Source organism: Oncorhynchus tshawytscha, linkage group LG33, assembly GCF_018296145.1.
Source record: "Oncorhynchus tshawytscha isolate Ot180627B linkage group LG33, Otsh_v2.0, whole genome shotgun sequence".
In the NCBI taxonomy this organism is placed as follows: Eukaryota; Metazoa; Chordata; class Actinopteri; order Salmoniformes; family Salmonidae; genus Oncorhynchus; species Oncorhynchus tshawytscha.
In genome coordinates this window covers 22,508,190-22,522,980 of record NC_056461.1, presented here as the reverse complement: position 1 = coordinate 22,522,980, position 14,791 = coordinate 22,508,190, and the positions used below count along the sequence as shown (strand labels likewise).

Below are 14,791 nucleotides of genomic sequence, written 5' to 3'. Positions count from 1 at the left end.
ACGGCCCTATTCAGTAACTTTAAAATGTACATTTTATATTTTACTAAAACTATTGGTGAACTGGCGACCAGGTGATTTTTGGAATTAGTTTTATAGAAGGCTGTCTTAGACATCTCTCATGAAGAAACATCTCATCTGATTGGTGTGTAAAGGGATGTTGAATCATTTGTAAGCGACTGAAAAAAATGGATACTCCCCTAACATATTTTTGTTTATTTACAATCATGTCTGCATTTATATTGCTGAGTAGTCTATCGGCTTATAGGCTCCTTGTTGTCTCTCTCCATTTCACACACACACACACTCTCTCTCTTTCCTTCTCTCTCTCTCGCTCTCTCTCTTTCATTCTCTCTCTTTCTCTCCCCCCTCTCTCTCTCTCTCTCCCCTCTCTCTCTCTCCCCCCCCCTCTCTCTCTCTCTCTCTCTCTCCCCTCTCTCTCTCTCTCATATGAAAGGGAAGGACCGCCTAATAGAGGCGGCTTTTCTTCTGCTGCAGCAGGTCCATACCATAAGGGGAGTGTCATTAATAACTAATTAGAGAGGGGTCAGACCAGCAACTTATAAAGAGGACCCTCGCTGCAGGAGGACGGCACATTTCCACCCAGCCGTCTAACGGGAAGGAATATCCACTTTGCATTTAAAGACACTCATATCTGAACACGGCTTGCAATAGTTTGTGAGATGGGCTCGGTATTACCTGCAGAGGCTTTAGCCCTGAAGTCTGGATTTAAATGCCAGAGTCGGTCCTTGTCTGATATTATCACCTCAGACATTCTGCACAGTTTCCTGTATGGACGGTGGAGAAATGTGATCGGGGAGCACCTGATGGAGGAGAGGCAGAGCAGCATCGGTCCCAAGACAGCCTTCACTGCCGAGGTCCTCGCACAGTCGTTCGTTGGAGGTAATTGTCCCTTTTAGAGTTCTTCCTATGATTTCTGTACGGGCAACCAGCCACTAGGCCTAAAGAACGTATTGCCTAGGCCTATCTGTTACAATTTAACATCCTAATGCTTGTCTCGTTAAATGTAGCCTTATTATTATTATTATACCAAATTGTGACATGGGCTATAATCAGAGTGAAATCATATATATATTTTTAAATATGGTTCATTTTATTAGGCTATAAAACGACTGGTCCAAAAAAACAATACCCTCAACATGTTGACTCAACCTAGATGTATTTTCTATTAACAATTTCTGTTATTTTAACAAGTGTCCCTCTTGTTGACAATAATTTACTAAAAGGCGTGTAAAATGGGCATTTTGTAAGAATGTATTCAACACAAGAACCTCAGTGAGGTCTCATGTGTCATTGAGAGTGAACCAAAAGAAGTGGAAACTGTCACTCCTCTGTTCTAGATTTCTTCCCAAGGTCTCTGTGACTTTCTCATTACTGTTCTCCCGTATTTTCATTCTTTGGCCCTTTTATTTCCACCCATTTAGCGCATTAACCCATTTAGTGCTTTGAGACCTTGCATTTAGAAGCTTGTTAGGCGTGTAACTGTTGCTGACTGAAAGACGAAGGGTATTAAACTCATTTGGTTAACTTTGTGCTTGACCTGAGAAAGTTTCCACTTAAACCGAAGGGAGAGAAAGGTTCCCTTTCTTTGAGGTGTCCCGGGTTTTATCCCGCATTCATCAATCTCCGGACAGTCTCTTTTCCCATTTTGGCAGCTATGGGCTCCGGCGCTTTTCTCTTTCTCTCGCCTTAAAAGATTTCTGTTCCTCAGATAATGCGCCGTGAAGGCTAATTCTATTGCCATTCATACCATGTCAACCATCTAATCGCCTTTCCATTTTTTTGTTCGTGAAATTCCTGGGCCTTTTAAACAAGTCCTCATTTCATTCAACGCAATTTTATTGCTACAAAGTTCTTAAAAGGATAATGAATTTGGAATTAGCCGTTTCTTTCCAGTAGGGTATAATGAATATCACATCTGAAGCATGACAAATGGCTGGACCCTGAGCAATAGAAGACCATTTAACCTCTCTTCGAGCCGTCTTTTCGCAGTCCCAAATACATTTTCTTTGATTCTGACATTAAAGAAACCCAAGTGTTTAAAAAAAAAAAATTGAATGAGGATGAAAATGGTTGCGAGTTTAATTTTTTTTTGGAAACAACTTTCAATTCATCCATTTAATCGAATTAAACGGTGGATGAGATGTTAGGCTACCTAATATTTCGTGACCAAAATAAGATGCAACCTATTTGCTGTGTTGGCAATTAGAAAATGTTAAACACCTAATTCGTAAGACACTTATTAAATATTATTTTAGATAAGTCAGTAAATATATTTTTAAAATTCATGATTTATCAAAACGCTATCAAAGCATCATTTTTAACTTTTTTTATTCGAAAGATGGGCCTATACATCAACCATTGCTTTTTGACATTTTATTTTATGAAAAAAACATAATGTTGGCATTAATGCACAATGCCTGACTTAAACCACTCCTATCATCAACGTATTTTAGGCAAATTGATTAGCTTGAGTAGGCCGACAATTTCATGCATTTATAACCATGGAATGGCCAAATTCACAGGTTTAATGAAATGTACGCAGCAGTCAAATAACCTACTCTTTTTTTCTGTTTGCAGAGGTCCAGAAGCTGTCCAGCCTGGTGCTGCCCAGTGAGGTGATCATTGCCCAGAGCTCTATACCTGGCGAGGGCCTGGGTATCTTCTCCAAGACCTGGATCAAGGCAGGCACAGAGATGGGTCCATTTACTGGCACGGTCATCTCCCCTGAACACGTGGACCTGCTAAAGAACAACAACCTCATGTGGGAGGTGAGAATCATCTGTGCAGCTACCATAACTAGGGACTGAGCTGCTATCACAATTAGGCAGGAGAATAACAGCATTGAATCTCTGTATGTCATGTTTGTGAAGGAAGCACATGTGCAAGGGGGAATAGTTGGTCTTGTTCACCAGTAAGCTGTATGTATAAGAGTCTATGTCACACATGGACAATAATAACCACAATGTCAATTCCACGTTTGTTTTAAGTAATTTAATTGACATCATGTGGAAACCACTTTATTTTAACCAGTGTGTGTGCCCAGTGGGTAATTTGCATTAAAATTGTACCAGACTCCTAACCTCTTGCTGTTGATCTCAGGTGTTCAACGATGATGGAACGGTACGCTACTTCATTGATGCCAGTCAGGAGGACCATCGCAGCTGGATGACCTACATCAAGTGTGCGCGCAACGAGCAGGAGCAGAACCTGGAGGTGGTGCAGATCGGGAGCAGCATCTTCTACAGCGCCGTGGAGGTGAGAACCAAGTCAGATACGGTCACTCGCAACTCTGACATGCAGCCTTCACAAGGACCGTTGAAAGCGTGTGGTTGCTGCCATGACAAGTTCTGCTAAGCCCATTCATTTGTAGGCCCTCTTTGTTGGTGTAGACCCCATAGACTGTATAAAAGGGTCAAATCTCCCCTAGCCTGTATAGGGCAACCTATTTTCAGCTGCTGAATAGCACAACCTGCTGTTTGTACAGAGATCTGACTCTTGATGCATAATGCAAAGTTGGTGGAGAGTATCATCGGAACAAAGGATCTCCACAGATATAGTTACCTCATCCTATTAGTTCTTTAACATTCCTCCTCCTGCTCTCTACAGACTATCCCTCCAGACCAGGAGCTGCTAGTGTGGTACGGAAACTCCCACAACACCTTCCTTGGTATTCCTGGCGTTCCTGGTACAGAAGAAGAGCATCAGAAAAAGAGCCGCAATGGTGAGCTCCTTTTTCCTCACGCTATGGGCGTTAGAGAACCAGATTACTATCTGACCCCCTTTACCTGTGGGGCCAGTGTGTTATGGGCTCTGCTGCAGCCAACAGATTTACATCACCCTTGTTCATTTCAAACTACTGCAAATAGACTGATTCTTTTCCATGTCAAAATCAACATTTGATCATTCATAAACTGATGTGACTGACATAAATATCTCACCTTCCCTCTTTCTCCTTTCCCTTCAGAGGACTCCCACTCATGTGACGGTTCTTCATCTTGCTCCCCCTCGTCCTCCTCCTCTTCCTCGTCTGCGACCAGCCGCATGCGTTGCGTCATCTGCCACCGGGGCTTCAACTCGCGTAGTAACCTGCGCTCCCACATGCGCATCCACACCCTGGACAAGCCCTTCGTCTGTCGCTTCTGCAACCGTCGCTTCAGCCAGTCGTCCACCCTGCGCAACCACGTGCGCCTGCACACCGGAGAGCGCCCCTACAAGTGCCACGTGTGCCAGAGTGCCTACTCCCAACTGGCAGGGCTGCGGGCACACCAGAAGAGTGCCAGGCACAGACCAGGGGCGGGGGGCACAGACACTGCCTCCCAAATCTCACCTCCACCCCCACCGATCACCAGCCTGACCCAACACCAGGTCCCCCTGGTTCACCATATCCCCACCATGGTGCTATGATAGGCAGAGAAGAAAGAGAAACTTGCTCATGCAAACAACTCTGCACTTTACCTCTGCACACTTGAGCCACAGGTTGCGCTCTCCCTCCTTCTCAGAGAGGCTACTGTTTGCTGGTGTGGCAGGCATCGCTACGACTTTACAATGGACCAGAGTATGTCCGGGTGTACTATGTCTGGTGGGTTGAGCTGATAGTACAGCCGTTCTCAGATACGTTTTTACTGGTTGCCTTATTTACAATCGAGTCTGCTTAGACTTATTGGGTATTATGTTTGTAATGGTCACAAAAAAATCAGTGTGTCAAAAACACTTTGTTGTTCCAAAGGAAACTGAGAATCTGAACAAAGGACTGAATGTTGGTTCCAAGAGTAGGCTAACTGTCCATTATTCATCTGTTTGTATAGTCAATACAGTATTGCCAGGATGCAGCATGTCAAAGGAAATACTTTGCTATTCTAGTTAATAATTCTATTGGTCAAGACGAGTACTCTGTATTTCAGATAAGGATGTTTTACCATAACAGATTTGAGCTTTTGGGCGGTTCCTTCATGCTGTCATTAAATACGATTATCCTCACTTTACGTCCTGTCATCGTAGGCCTTCCAACTCAGGAGGAAGGTTGTTTGAAAAAGTCAAGTAAAAAAGTTGAATTCCAATGAAATGTACAGTATGTAGAAATAGGTGTACATTTTTCAAAATTTTACACTGTAATAAATTGTCCCTTTATCTCTGTATATTAATGTAAAGTGTTGTGTAATGATGAACTGTATGTGAATGTAAAGACGTGTGCTTTCCTCATATTCTAAATAAAGAATGATATTAATACGTCTGCATAGTGTTCTTTACTTTGGACCTTTTGGTAGCCTATTATGAACTAACGCAGTGGAGGCTGCTGAGGGGAGGACGGCTCACAAGAACGGCTTGAACGGCGCGAATGGAAAGGCAATTGATACTATTCCGCTCTAGCCATTACCACGAGTCCGTTCTCCCCAATTAAGTTACCACCAACCTCCTGTGAACTAACGTGTTGTGTATGTTTATTAGGTGTAAAGAAGACCATGACCGACAAAAGCACACAAGTGGCTATAATCGGGCATTAATATTTATTTGGGAGGACCATAGCTCCTCCTTGCACCACTTGGTGAGGATTCTCATCATCCTCCCTGTGCCTCCTGCAAAATACAGACTCTGTGGACGGTTGTGTGTTGACTCCCTGGCGAGGGAGGAACCTGTAGTAGAGGCTGCATGGGTTGTGGATGAGGTGCATCTGGAGGGAGGCAATGTTGGGGAACCACATCCGGCAGTCGCAAACACTGCCTCCATCCTCCTGGAGGACCTGGAAGGGGGCAAATGTCTTCAGGTAGCTGGCCTGGAGATGTCTGGAGGTTGGCTCCCGGATGTGAAACATCCTACCACTGCCATCCAACTCACACAAGAATGGTTCAGACCCTGTAGGTGACAGATATCAGTTGACAAAGCACTGTCCACACAGATGTCAAACATCTTATACTTAAACTTTAAGAACACCTGCTATTTCTATGACAGACTAACCAGGTGAATCCAGGTGAAAGCTATGATCCCTTATTGATGTCACTTGTTAAATCCACTTCAATCAGTGTAGATGAAGGGGAAGAGACAGGTTAAATAAATATGTTTAAGCCTTGAGACAATTGAGACATGGATTGTGTATGTGTGCCATTCAGAGGGTGAATGGGCAAGACAAAATATTTAAGTGCCTTTAAACAGGATACGGCAGTAGGTGCCAGGCGCACCGGTTTGTGTCAAGAACTGCGGCGCTGCTGGGTTTTTCATGTTCAACAGTTTCCTGTGTGTATCAAGAATGGTCCACCACCCAAAGGACATCCAATCAATTTGACACAACTGTGGGAAGCATTGGAGTCAACGTGGGCAAGCATCCTTGTGGAATGCATTTGACACTTTGTCAAGTCCATGTTGTGCAGAAGAAAAATCAGCCAGAGCAGAGAAGCATGAGATTGAACTTCACTCAACTTTCTAGAGATGTCCCCGAGTTACCCCCTTTACTGTGGGAATTGTAATCAAATTAATGCAATATTAGCCTCTTTCAATGCAAAACAAAACAAACTATGCAAAAGTATGCAAAACTAACAATGCCAGAGATGCTATTGTAGGCAGAAAGTATCGGGGTAGGATTCTATTGCATTGACATAGGCCAATATGAAAATAGGCCATTGCCATATATGTATCTGTGCTGTTCCCTGTGAACTGGGTTGTGTTTACAGCATGAGCTGTGATGAGTGATGGCTTGTTTTGAGATCAAAGCGAGAGCTGCATGTAAAACGTGTGCACATATCCTTTGCTAGTTAGTGAATTATTAGCCCTGTTAGAGATAATTTGTAGTCAGAAATGGGGGAGCGATTTATTCCTACAAGAGCACAAAACGTGTACATTTCTATCAATCTTTGAAAAGCTAGTCAGGTAAAGAGCTTTTTTGTCTTAAAGGGGCAGTGTTGTATTTTGGGACAGGCTTGAATCAGCAAAGTAGCCAATAGGCAGAGGGTAGCATCATTTGTCTGATTCTCTGTAATAATGGTATGGGAATAATAACGCATTTTATTTTGTAAAGTGGTTTCTTGCATCAAACAACACAACATTTTCAGTCACTTCCTTTTCGAAAGTCGCATGGAATTTAAGCCTACTTTGAACACCACACATTGGCTACTACTGTAGGCTGAATAAAAGAACAGCTATTTCCATGTTAAAATGTTATGATTTTCTGTTATTTATTTATTGCCCTCTACACATAATGATAATGAGAAATGCTCTCGGTGGGTTGAAGTACCGCTTCAGGTCCACATGATGGCGCAAGACACTAAAGAAAACTAGCATCCTTACGTAAACAATGTTTTTTTTTTTTGCAAAGCAACGCATTGTCTGTTTCACATTATTACTCATACAGTTTGAAATATTGTGAAAATAAGTTATAAAATGAACGAATGTCGAGAGACATTATTTGGATTTTGTGGAAATCGGCTTCGGTACATTCTGAATGGCCAAGTATCCGATGACGTCAATTACGTGCGCCGTTTAAATTTACAGAAGACAGAAAACATGGCTGCGGACATGAGATTACCAACTTTTCGGAAACAAGTATCGTTATCACCCTCTCTGTCTGCTTTGGATGGGAAAGATCTAGTTGTGCCCGGTGATGTGATTACATCAGATACAGGGTTTATGAGGTATGTCTGTCTACAAGCTAGTATGAACCTCGCAAGTACACGAGTGCTGCTCCCATTTTATAACATTTTGAGTCTGAGCGCCCCCCCCTTCTCTTTACTGTAAATCAATATTAATCCACGCCTTGTTTGCTTTAGATAGGTAGCTAGCTAACGTTAGATATGATGTTGACATGATATGTCAGGTCTCGCTTGTTAGTGCATAATGCTCTGGAAGTTTCACTTGTACAGTACTGTAGCTATTCACTCCATTCATAGGTTATTTAGCCAGCTTGACGTCCCGTATGGATAATAATAATGAACATCAAATAAGAATCTTGTATAGCAGAAGATTATTTATACAAAAATCGATTAAGTAATCCGTAATAAGTATCCTGTAAGGTGTTTTCCCTTATACACTACAGTTCAAAAGTTTTGGGTCACTTAGAAATGTCCTTGTTTCTGAAAGAAAAGCAAAACTACATAGGCGTACAGAGGCCCATTATCAGCAACTCCTGTGTTCCAATGGCACGTTGTGTCAGCTAATCCAGTTTTATCATTGTAAAAGGCTAATTGATCATTAGAAAACCCTTTTGCAATTATGTTAGCACAGCTGAAAACTGTTGTGCTGATTTAAGGAAGCAATAAAACTGCCCTTCTTTAGATTAGTTGAGTATCTGGAGTATTAGCATTTGTGGGTTTGATTACAGGCTCAAAATGGTCAAACAAAGTACTGTCTTCTGAAACTCGTCAGTCTATTCTTGTTCTGAGAAATTAAGGTATTTAATGTGAGAAATTACCAAGAAATTGAAGATCTCGTACAACGCTGTGTACTTCTCCCTTCACAGAACAGGGCAAACTAGCTCTAACCAGAATAGAAAGAGGAGTGGGAGGCCCTGTTGCACAACTGAGCAAGAGGACAAGTACATTAGAGTGTCTAGTTCGAGAAACAGACGCCTCACAAGTCCTCAACTGGCAGCTTCATTAAATAGTACTCGCAAAACACAGTCTCAACTTCAACAGTGAAGAGGTGACTCCGGGATGCTGGCCTTCTTGGCAGAGTTGCAAAGAAAAAGCCATATCTCAGACTGGCCAGTAAAAATAAAAGATTAAGATGGGCAAAAGAACAGACACTGGACAGAGAAAGATTGTAATACGTGTTATGGACAGACAAATCTAAGTTTGAGGTGTTCGGATCACAAAGAACAACATCCGTGAGATGCAGAAAAAATGAAAAGATGCTGGAGGAGTGCTTGACGCCATCTGTCAAGCATGGTGGATGCAATGTGATGGTCTGAGGGTGCTTTGGTGGTGGTAAAGTGGGATATCTGTACAGGGTAAAAGGATCTTGAAGAAGGAAGGTTATCACTCCATTTTGCAATGCCATGCCCGGTGGATGGCACTTAATTGGAGCCAATTTCATCCTACAACAGGACAATGACCCAAAGCACAGCTCCAAACTATGCACAAACTATTTAGGGAAGAAGCAGTCAGCTGGTATTCTGTCTATAATGGAGTGGCCAGCACAGTCACTGGATCTCAACCCTATTGAGCTGTTGTGGGAGCAGCTTGAACACATGGTACGTAAGAAGTGCCCATCAAGCCAATCGAATTTGTGGGAGGTGCTTCAGGAAGCATGAAGTTAAATCTCTTCAGATTACCTCAACAAATTGACAACTAGAATGCCAAAGGTCTGCAAGGCTGTAATTGCTGCAAATGGAGGATTCTTTGATGAAAGCCTAGTTTGAAGGAGACAGTTATTTCAATTAAAAATCATTATTTATAACCTTGTCAATGTCTTGACTATATTCCCTATTCATTTTGCAACTCATTTCATGTATGTTTTCATGAAAAACAAGGACATTTCTAAGTGACCCCAAACTTTTGAACGGTAGTGTATGTCAGTGGTGTATTTGTGTTAAATTATATGACTTATATGATATACACAATTGAATACTTGATTGTGCTGCATTTCCTACAAATATATGGTATGACATATTTGAGCCAAAATATATTAATTATGAGTCGTCTGAATATTATAAGTGTGTTCTGAGAATGTAACCTCTACAAAACAAATGCTTTAATTGTAGGTTTTACATTGTTTTGTATAAGTCAACATATAAAAAAACATGACAATTACTAAAATAAATACAATATTTGCATATACATTTTCACTTTTAGGTATGAGTTTCCATGATTGAGGCTGGGCAGCACCTCCTACTGGACAGTTGATTTATCTACAGCTATGCCTTTGGTCTCCCATCCAGTGTTTTAACCAAGCCCAGCCCTGCTTAGCTTCAGGGGTGTCATGCAACCCAAAAATATGAGGGGGCACAAAGTACGTGAGGATGGCAAAGGGCTGGTCTCGAGGGGGTCAAGTTGGAGAATTTAGCATTTTGAAATGAGAGAGCTTTTTCCTGAAATTTGGAGCAGGGATGTGCTTGATTTTTACTGTTGAGAGAATAGAATACAAAAGACTGAAAAGCAAAGATATAAAGGTGTTTTTAAGATTGCTTTTAAAAATGTCCACATTTTCAGCCCCCTCCGGTTCTCTGTCAGGCTATTCCAGAGGATGGGGGAATAGTAACTAAAGGCTGTCTCTCCATGCCTTTTGGTCCTAGGCTTTGGGATAGTTAAAAAGCCAGTGCCAGAGAACCTGAGAGACCTACTGGGTACACAACTTGAAATCATCTCTGACATGTATTGTGGTGCATAATCGTGGATAGATTTAAAAACCAGTACACCCAACACATCAGTTATCGTATTAAAACTGCAAACATTTGCCTCCACTCGATAGCAAAATGTGTAGAATTTCAGGAAATTAGCTTTAAAACTGCAAATATTTCTATATGCCACATGGCAAAATGAGTAGAATTGCATGAATTGAGTTATACAATTGCAAAATCTTCTCTCCACCCCGTGGCAAAATGTGTAGAATTTCAGAAAATGGGGGGAGGGATTATGGATGTGGGTACGCAGACCCACAAGCCACTGCAGCCCCTCATGAGTTCTGTTTTTGTGTGGCCCCACCCCAATCAAAGCTGCCCATCCCTGATCTAGAGTATATTGTGGTTGCTATGTGTAGCACCTTTTAATTAAACTAAATATGCTTATCTGCTGAAATCTGGGTAAAAGATGGAAAGGAATGTGAGTCTTATTCAGTACATTTAGTAATTACTTGCCAGCAGGCATTCCAGCGAAGATAGTTAGACAGTCTAGCTACTCTTAACTTTTTATTGATAGCCTGAAATGTCTTCGTGGTAGCAAGTTAGGATATTGGGTACCAATCTGGGAAAGCTAAAGCCAACTTCATAAAATTGCCAGGTGGCTGGTAGCATTACAGAGAAAAACGACAACAAATTCAACTATATCCATATTAAACAGGACAATTATGAGGGGGCACATGCCCCTGTCCCCTATGGGCATGACACCTCCACTTAGCTTTTATATTTATATCAGACTAGTACCAATATGCTATCGTGAGAATGATTGTATGATTGTTGCGAGATCTCCACTTAACAGCAGTGAATCTATTTAGTTACCAGTCATTCCTCATTCTCCCCCTCTTGTCCCTTTCTCCCCTCTCCTCCTCACCGTCTCCCCTTCCTCCTCCTGCTTTCCTCCTCCTCGTGGTGGTCTTGCATGCTTCAATGACATCAGACAGTGGTATGCAAGTGCGCTGAAATGTGTATGTCCCATGTATGTGACACCTTTTTAGAATGCTTCGCTTTCATGTCTCTTGTATGTTTAAAAATATATATAATACATGCAATATTTCTGTTATGTCTACATGTTAAATACCCATATGTCAGATATTACAACAATATTCTATGAATCTTGTAAGTATATTTACTGCTATATGTATTACTGACAAGGTCCAGGTACAACACATAAATCTTTTCCATATGGGTTACTATACTATTGTTAATATTTGTTGCACAATTTCAAGTTTCTCTTCATTGAATCATACCCCCTCTTCCAAGTTAATTTGAATTGTGTTCAAATCAAATTTTATTGGTCGCATACACATATTTAGCAGATGTACTTGCAGGTGTAGTGAAATGCTTGTGTTCCTCGCTCCAGCAGTGCAGTAATATCTAACCATTCACTCGAATACACACAGATCTAAAAGAATGGAATTAAGAAGTATATAAATATTAGGACGAGCAAATGTCGGAGTCCGGAGTATACATGACATTGACATTGAAAGTGGATATTGAGTGAGTCATGATTAGACCAAACTGATTGTCATTCTAGGGGTCATGGGACTTACATGGATGAAGAAAAACTAACAGCCTCTGTGGCAGGAGAGGTGGAGAGGGTGAATAAGCTCGTCTGTGTACGGCCGCTCAGGACCAGGTAAGTGGACCAGGTGCCACAGTAATGTCTGTAGGCTTAGATTTACCACAGTGATTAGCTACTGACTCTATGTTGAAGACAACGGTTCCATTGTGCAGCATCTGCTGTTATTGTATCACAGTCTAAGTTGGTATGTAAAAAAAAAAAAAAAAATGTTTAAATTAAAAAACCTATATGACTTGTTATTGATTAATTTTGCCATATTTATCTGTTCTGATTCCCAGGTTCAATGGGGAGGTTGGAGATGTGGTGGTCGGAAGGATCACAGAGGTATGTTTCCATTTGAGGTGGTGATACGGTCAGTAAGGCTAATAATGACTTGGGGTGATCGTGCTTCTCCTGGTTGGAGCTTAGTGTTTGTCTGCTGTTTGTAGGTGCAACAGAAGCGCTGGAAGGTGGAGACCAACTCCAGACTGGACTCTGTGTTGTTGCTGTCTTCTGTCAATCTGCCCGGAGGAGAGCTGGTGAGTGGAATAGACAACTTAGATCTGGGAATATGGAAGTGTCTTGGGTAAATGTGTGCTTGGTCCTCTCTTCCTCTTAGCACCCAGTGCAAGCATATTGTTATGACACTGTTGGTCAAACGTCTTTGGATATTTATTTACATTATTCTCTCTTTCTTTCTTTGTCTTACCATAAATCCACCTTTCTATGTCTATATCTGTCCTTAGAGGAGACGGTCAGCAGAAGATGAGCTCACCATGAGAGACTACCTTCAGGAGGGGGACCTCATCAGTGTATCCTCTGATCTGACCCTAACCAGTAACCTGGGCCCTTTTGCCTTCATCATATCCAGCCTACCCTCCGAACTACACTGAAATACATGGAATCTTTGTTATCTTGAGATTCCCTTTTTTCATTTTTTTTTTAACTCTACCGTCTACTAGAAAGTGTCATTCTCTCATTGATGAATGCATTAACTTCTATCTGCTCCATCATTTGTATGTGACTATGGTCAAGATTGTCCTTGACTAGCTCTTCTCTCAGGCAGAGGTACAGTCTGTTTTCTCGGATGGAGCACTCTCTCTTCACACCCGCAGTTTAAAGTACGGAAAGGTAGCTAAGATGAACTACCCAATGTGTGATCAACAATTTTGATGTTCTATGGTTTTTAAAGTGATTGAAAATCATTGACCTCATATTCTTCTCTTATTAATTTGCAACCACATCACATCAGCTGGGGCAAGGAGTTCTTGTGCAGCTATCTCCCTCTCTCATCAAGAGACAGAAAACCCACTTCCACAACCTGCCGTGTGGGGCCTCCATCATCCTGGGCAACAATGGCTTTGTGTGGCTGTACCCCGCCCCAGGACAGCAGGACGAGGAGGCTGGAGGATACTACACCAGTCTGGAGGTATGGCTGGGGGTACAGAGATGCGAGTGGGAAATGCAAGGGATCCGACTTCTACGTAGATAATGTGAAGTGTTACTTGAATTTGTACTTATCTTTCAACAAGACTTATAACTGTTTGACTTTTACTATATTATCTACCCCAATCCTTCTGTTTCCCTTTCTCAACATGGTCTTTCGGCTCACCTCAATGTAACCTCTCCCTCTCTCAGCCGGTCTCTCTCTCTGATCGGGAGGTGATCTCGCGGTTAAGGAACTGCTTGCTGGCCTTGGGGGCACACAAGGTGCTGCTGTATGACACCAGTGTGCTCTACTGTTACGAGTCATCACTCCCACACCAGGTAACACTTTCTGTACTGATCGGGCTAATGGAAAGAGGATCTGAGAGAAGCAAACCTTTCCATTCATTGTGCCTCAGTTAGATCGTTATTTTTAAAAGGGACACGATCGCAAGCTATTTTGCATGACACACAATCTATAGCCATCCAAATGATGTCAATGATGACATTGCATTTTTAGCACCTTTCATCAGATTTCAAAGTGTTTACAAAGCATATAAAGTTACCTGTCTCTCTGTCTTTCTAGATCAAGGATATCTTAAAACCGGAGGTGATGGAGGAGATTGTGATGGTGACGCGTCAGAAACTGGTGGAACAGGAGGGTTAGAGTATCAGATGCAACCTTTCTGTGACCTTGTCACAATGGAAGGTTGGTGTTCCCTGCATTCCAAGTCTAGGCACCAAGGCCTTAACTGTGTTAGGGACTGAACCCCCGCCCAAGGCCTTAACTGTGTTAGGGACTGAACCCCCGCCCAAGGCCTTAACTGTGTTAGGGACTGAACCTCCGCCCAAGGTCTGCACTCTCAACCAGAAGATACCTGGGTCGTTCCACAAAAAGCGCCTTTTGTGTCCCTTTGATATTTTAAGTAGAAATTGTACACCAATATTGCATTTTAATTGTTATATTAAATGAAGTGCTCTTTAATAAAGACCACATGGAGCATTCAATAAATCAGATTTTTTTTTAATATGAATAAAGGCTTGCTGAAGTGTAAACATGCCGCATTTTGACTTGTCCCTGATTTAACCCTGTGTCACTTCTCAGAAGATTTCAACCCACTTAATCCCACATTGTCTCCCAAGTTTCTCCATCATTGTAAATCCCTAGTAATTGTGTTGCTTCGACAGTCATTTCTGAAGATTAGGGATTAATTTACGTCTGTCCCTTAATTTAAGGTCAACCCTGTGAACTGAACTAATTTTAATATGGTGGAAGTTTTTACAGTCATTTTCTTAATGGGTGCATGCTTATTAGTAACTGGAATAATCCATTTCATAAATGTGTCAAGTGCAGCGTCTGGTTGCTCCTCATTACACATCACAGACCAGCAGCGTCTGGTTGCTCCTCATTACACATCACAGACCAGCAGCGTCTGGTTGCTCCTCATTACACATCACAGACCAGC

At 41.9% G+C, this 14,791-nt stretch overlaps 2 protein-coding genes across 2 annotated transcripts; both read left to right on the top strand.

Moving 5' to 3' along the window:
- Positions 1-561: 561 nt before the first annotated feature.
- LOC112230989 (PR domain zinc finger protein 12-like) lies at positions 562-5,217 on the top strand. The gene is made up of 5 exons (XM_024397453.2): positions 562-900; positions 2,599-2,789; positions 3,121-3,276; positions 3,628-3,742; positions 3,986-5,217. The coding sequence occupies exons 1-5, from the start codon at positions 681-683 to the stop codon at positions 4,423-4,425; spliced, it is 1,122 nt and encodes a 373-aa protein (XP_024253221.1). The 5' UTR covers positions 562-680; the 3' UTR covers positions 4,426-5,217.
- Positions 5,218-7,477: 2,260 nt separating this feature from the next.
- On the top strand, positions 7,478-14,386 carry LOC112230990 (exosome complex component RRP4). Its single transcript, XM_024397454.2, has 9 exons — positions 7,478-7,640; positions 11,874-11,975; positions 12,200-12,245; positions 12,350-12,439; positions 12,647-12,712; positions 12,963-13,031; positions 13,153-13,329; positions 13,539-13,667; positions 13,912-14,386. The coding sequence occupies exons 1-9, from the start codon at positions 7,513-7,515 to the stop codon at positions 13,990-13,992; spliced, it is 888 nt and encodes a 295-aa protein (XP_024253222.2). The 5' UTR covers positions 7,478-7,512; the 3' UTR covers positions 13,993-14,386.
- The last annotated feature ends 405 nt before the right edge of the window (positions 14,387-14,791 follow it).

Bases quoted from the DNA above. Each gene is read 5' to 3' on its own strand.
- LOC112230990 (XM_024397454.2), top strand. From the start codon at position 7,513: ATGGCTGCGGACATGAGATTACCAACTTTTCGGAAACAAGTATCGTTA. The intron at 13,032-13,152 runs GTAGCTAAGATG...ACATCACATCAG, and splicing joins GCAGTTTAAAGTACGGAAAG to CTGGGGCAAGGAGTTCTTGT. The intron at 13,668-13,911 runs GTAACACTTTCT...CTGTCTTTCTAG, and splicing joins AGTCATCACTCCCACACCAG to ATCAAGGATATCTTAAAACC.
- LOC112230989 (XM_024397453.2), top strand. From the start codon at position 681: ATGGGCTCGGTATTACCTGCAGAGGCTTTAGCCCTGAAGTCTGGATTT. The intron at 2,790-3,120 runs GTGAGAATCATC...TGTTGATCTCAG, and splicing joins ACAACAACCTCATGTGGGAG to GTGTTCAACGATGATGGAAC. The intron at 3,277-3,627 runs GTGAGAACCAAG...TGCTCTCTACAG, and splicing joins TCTTCTACAGCGCCGTGGAG to ACTATCCCTCCAGACCAGGA.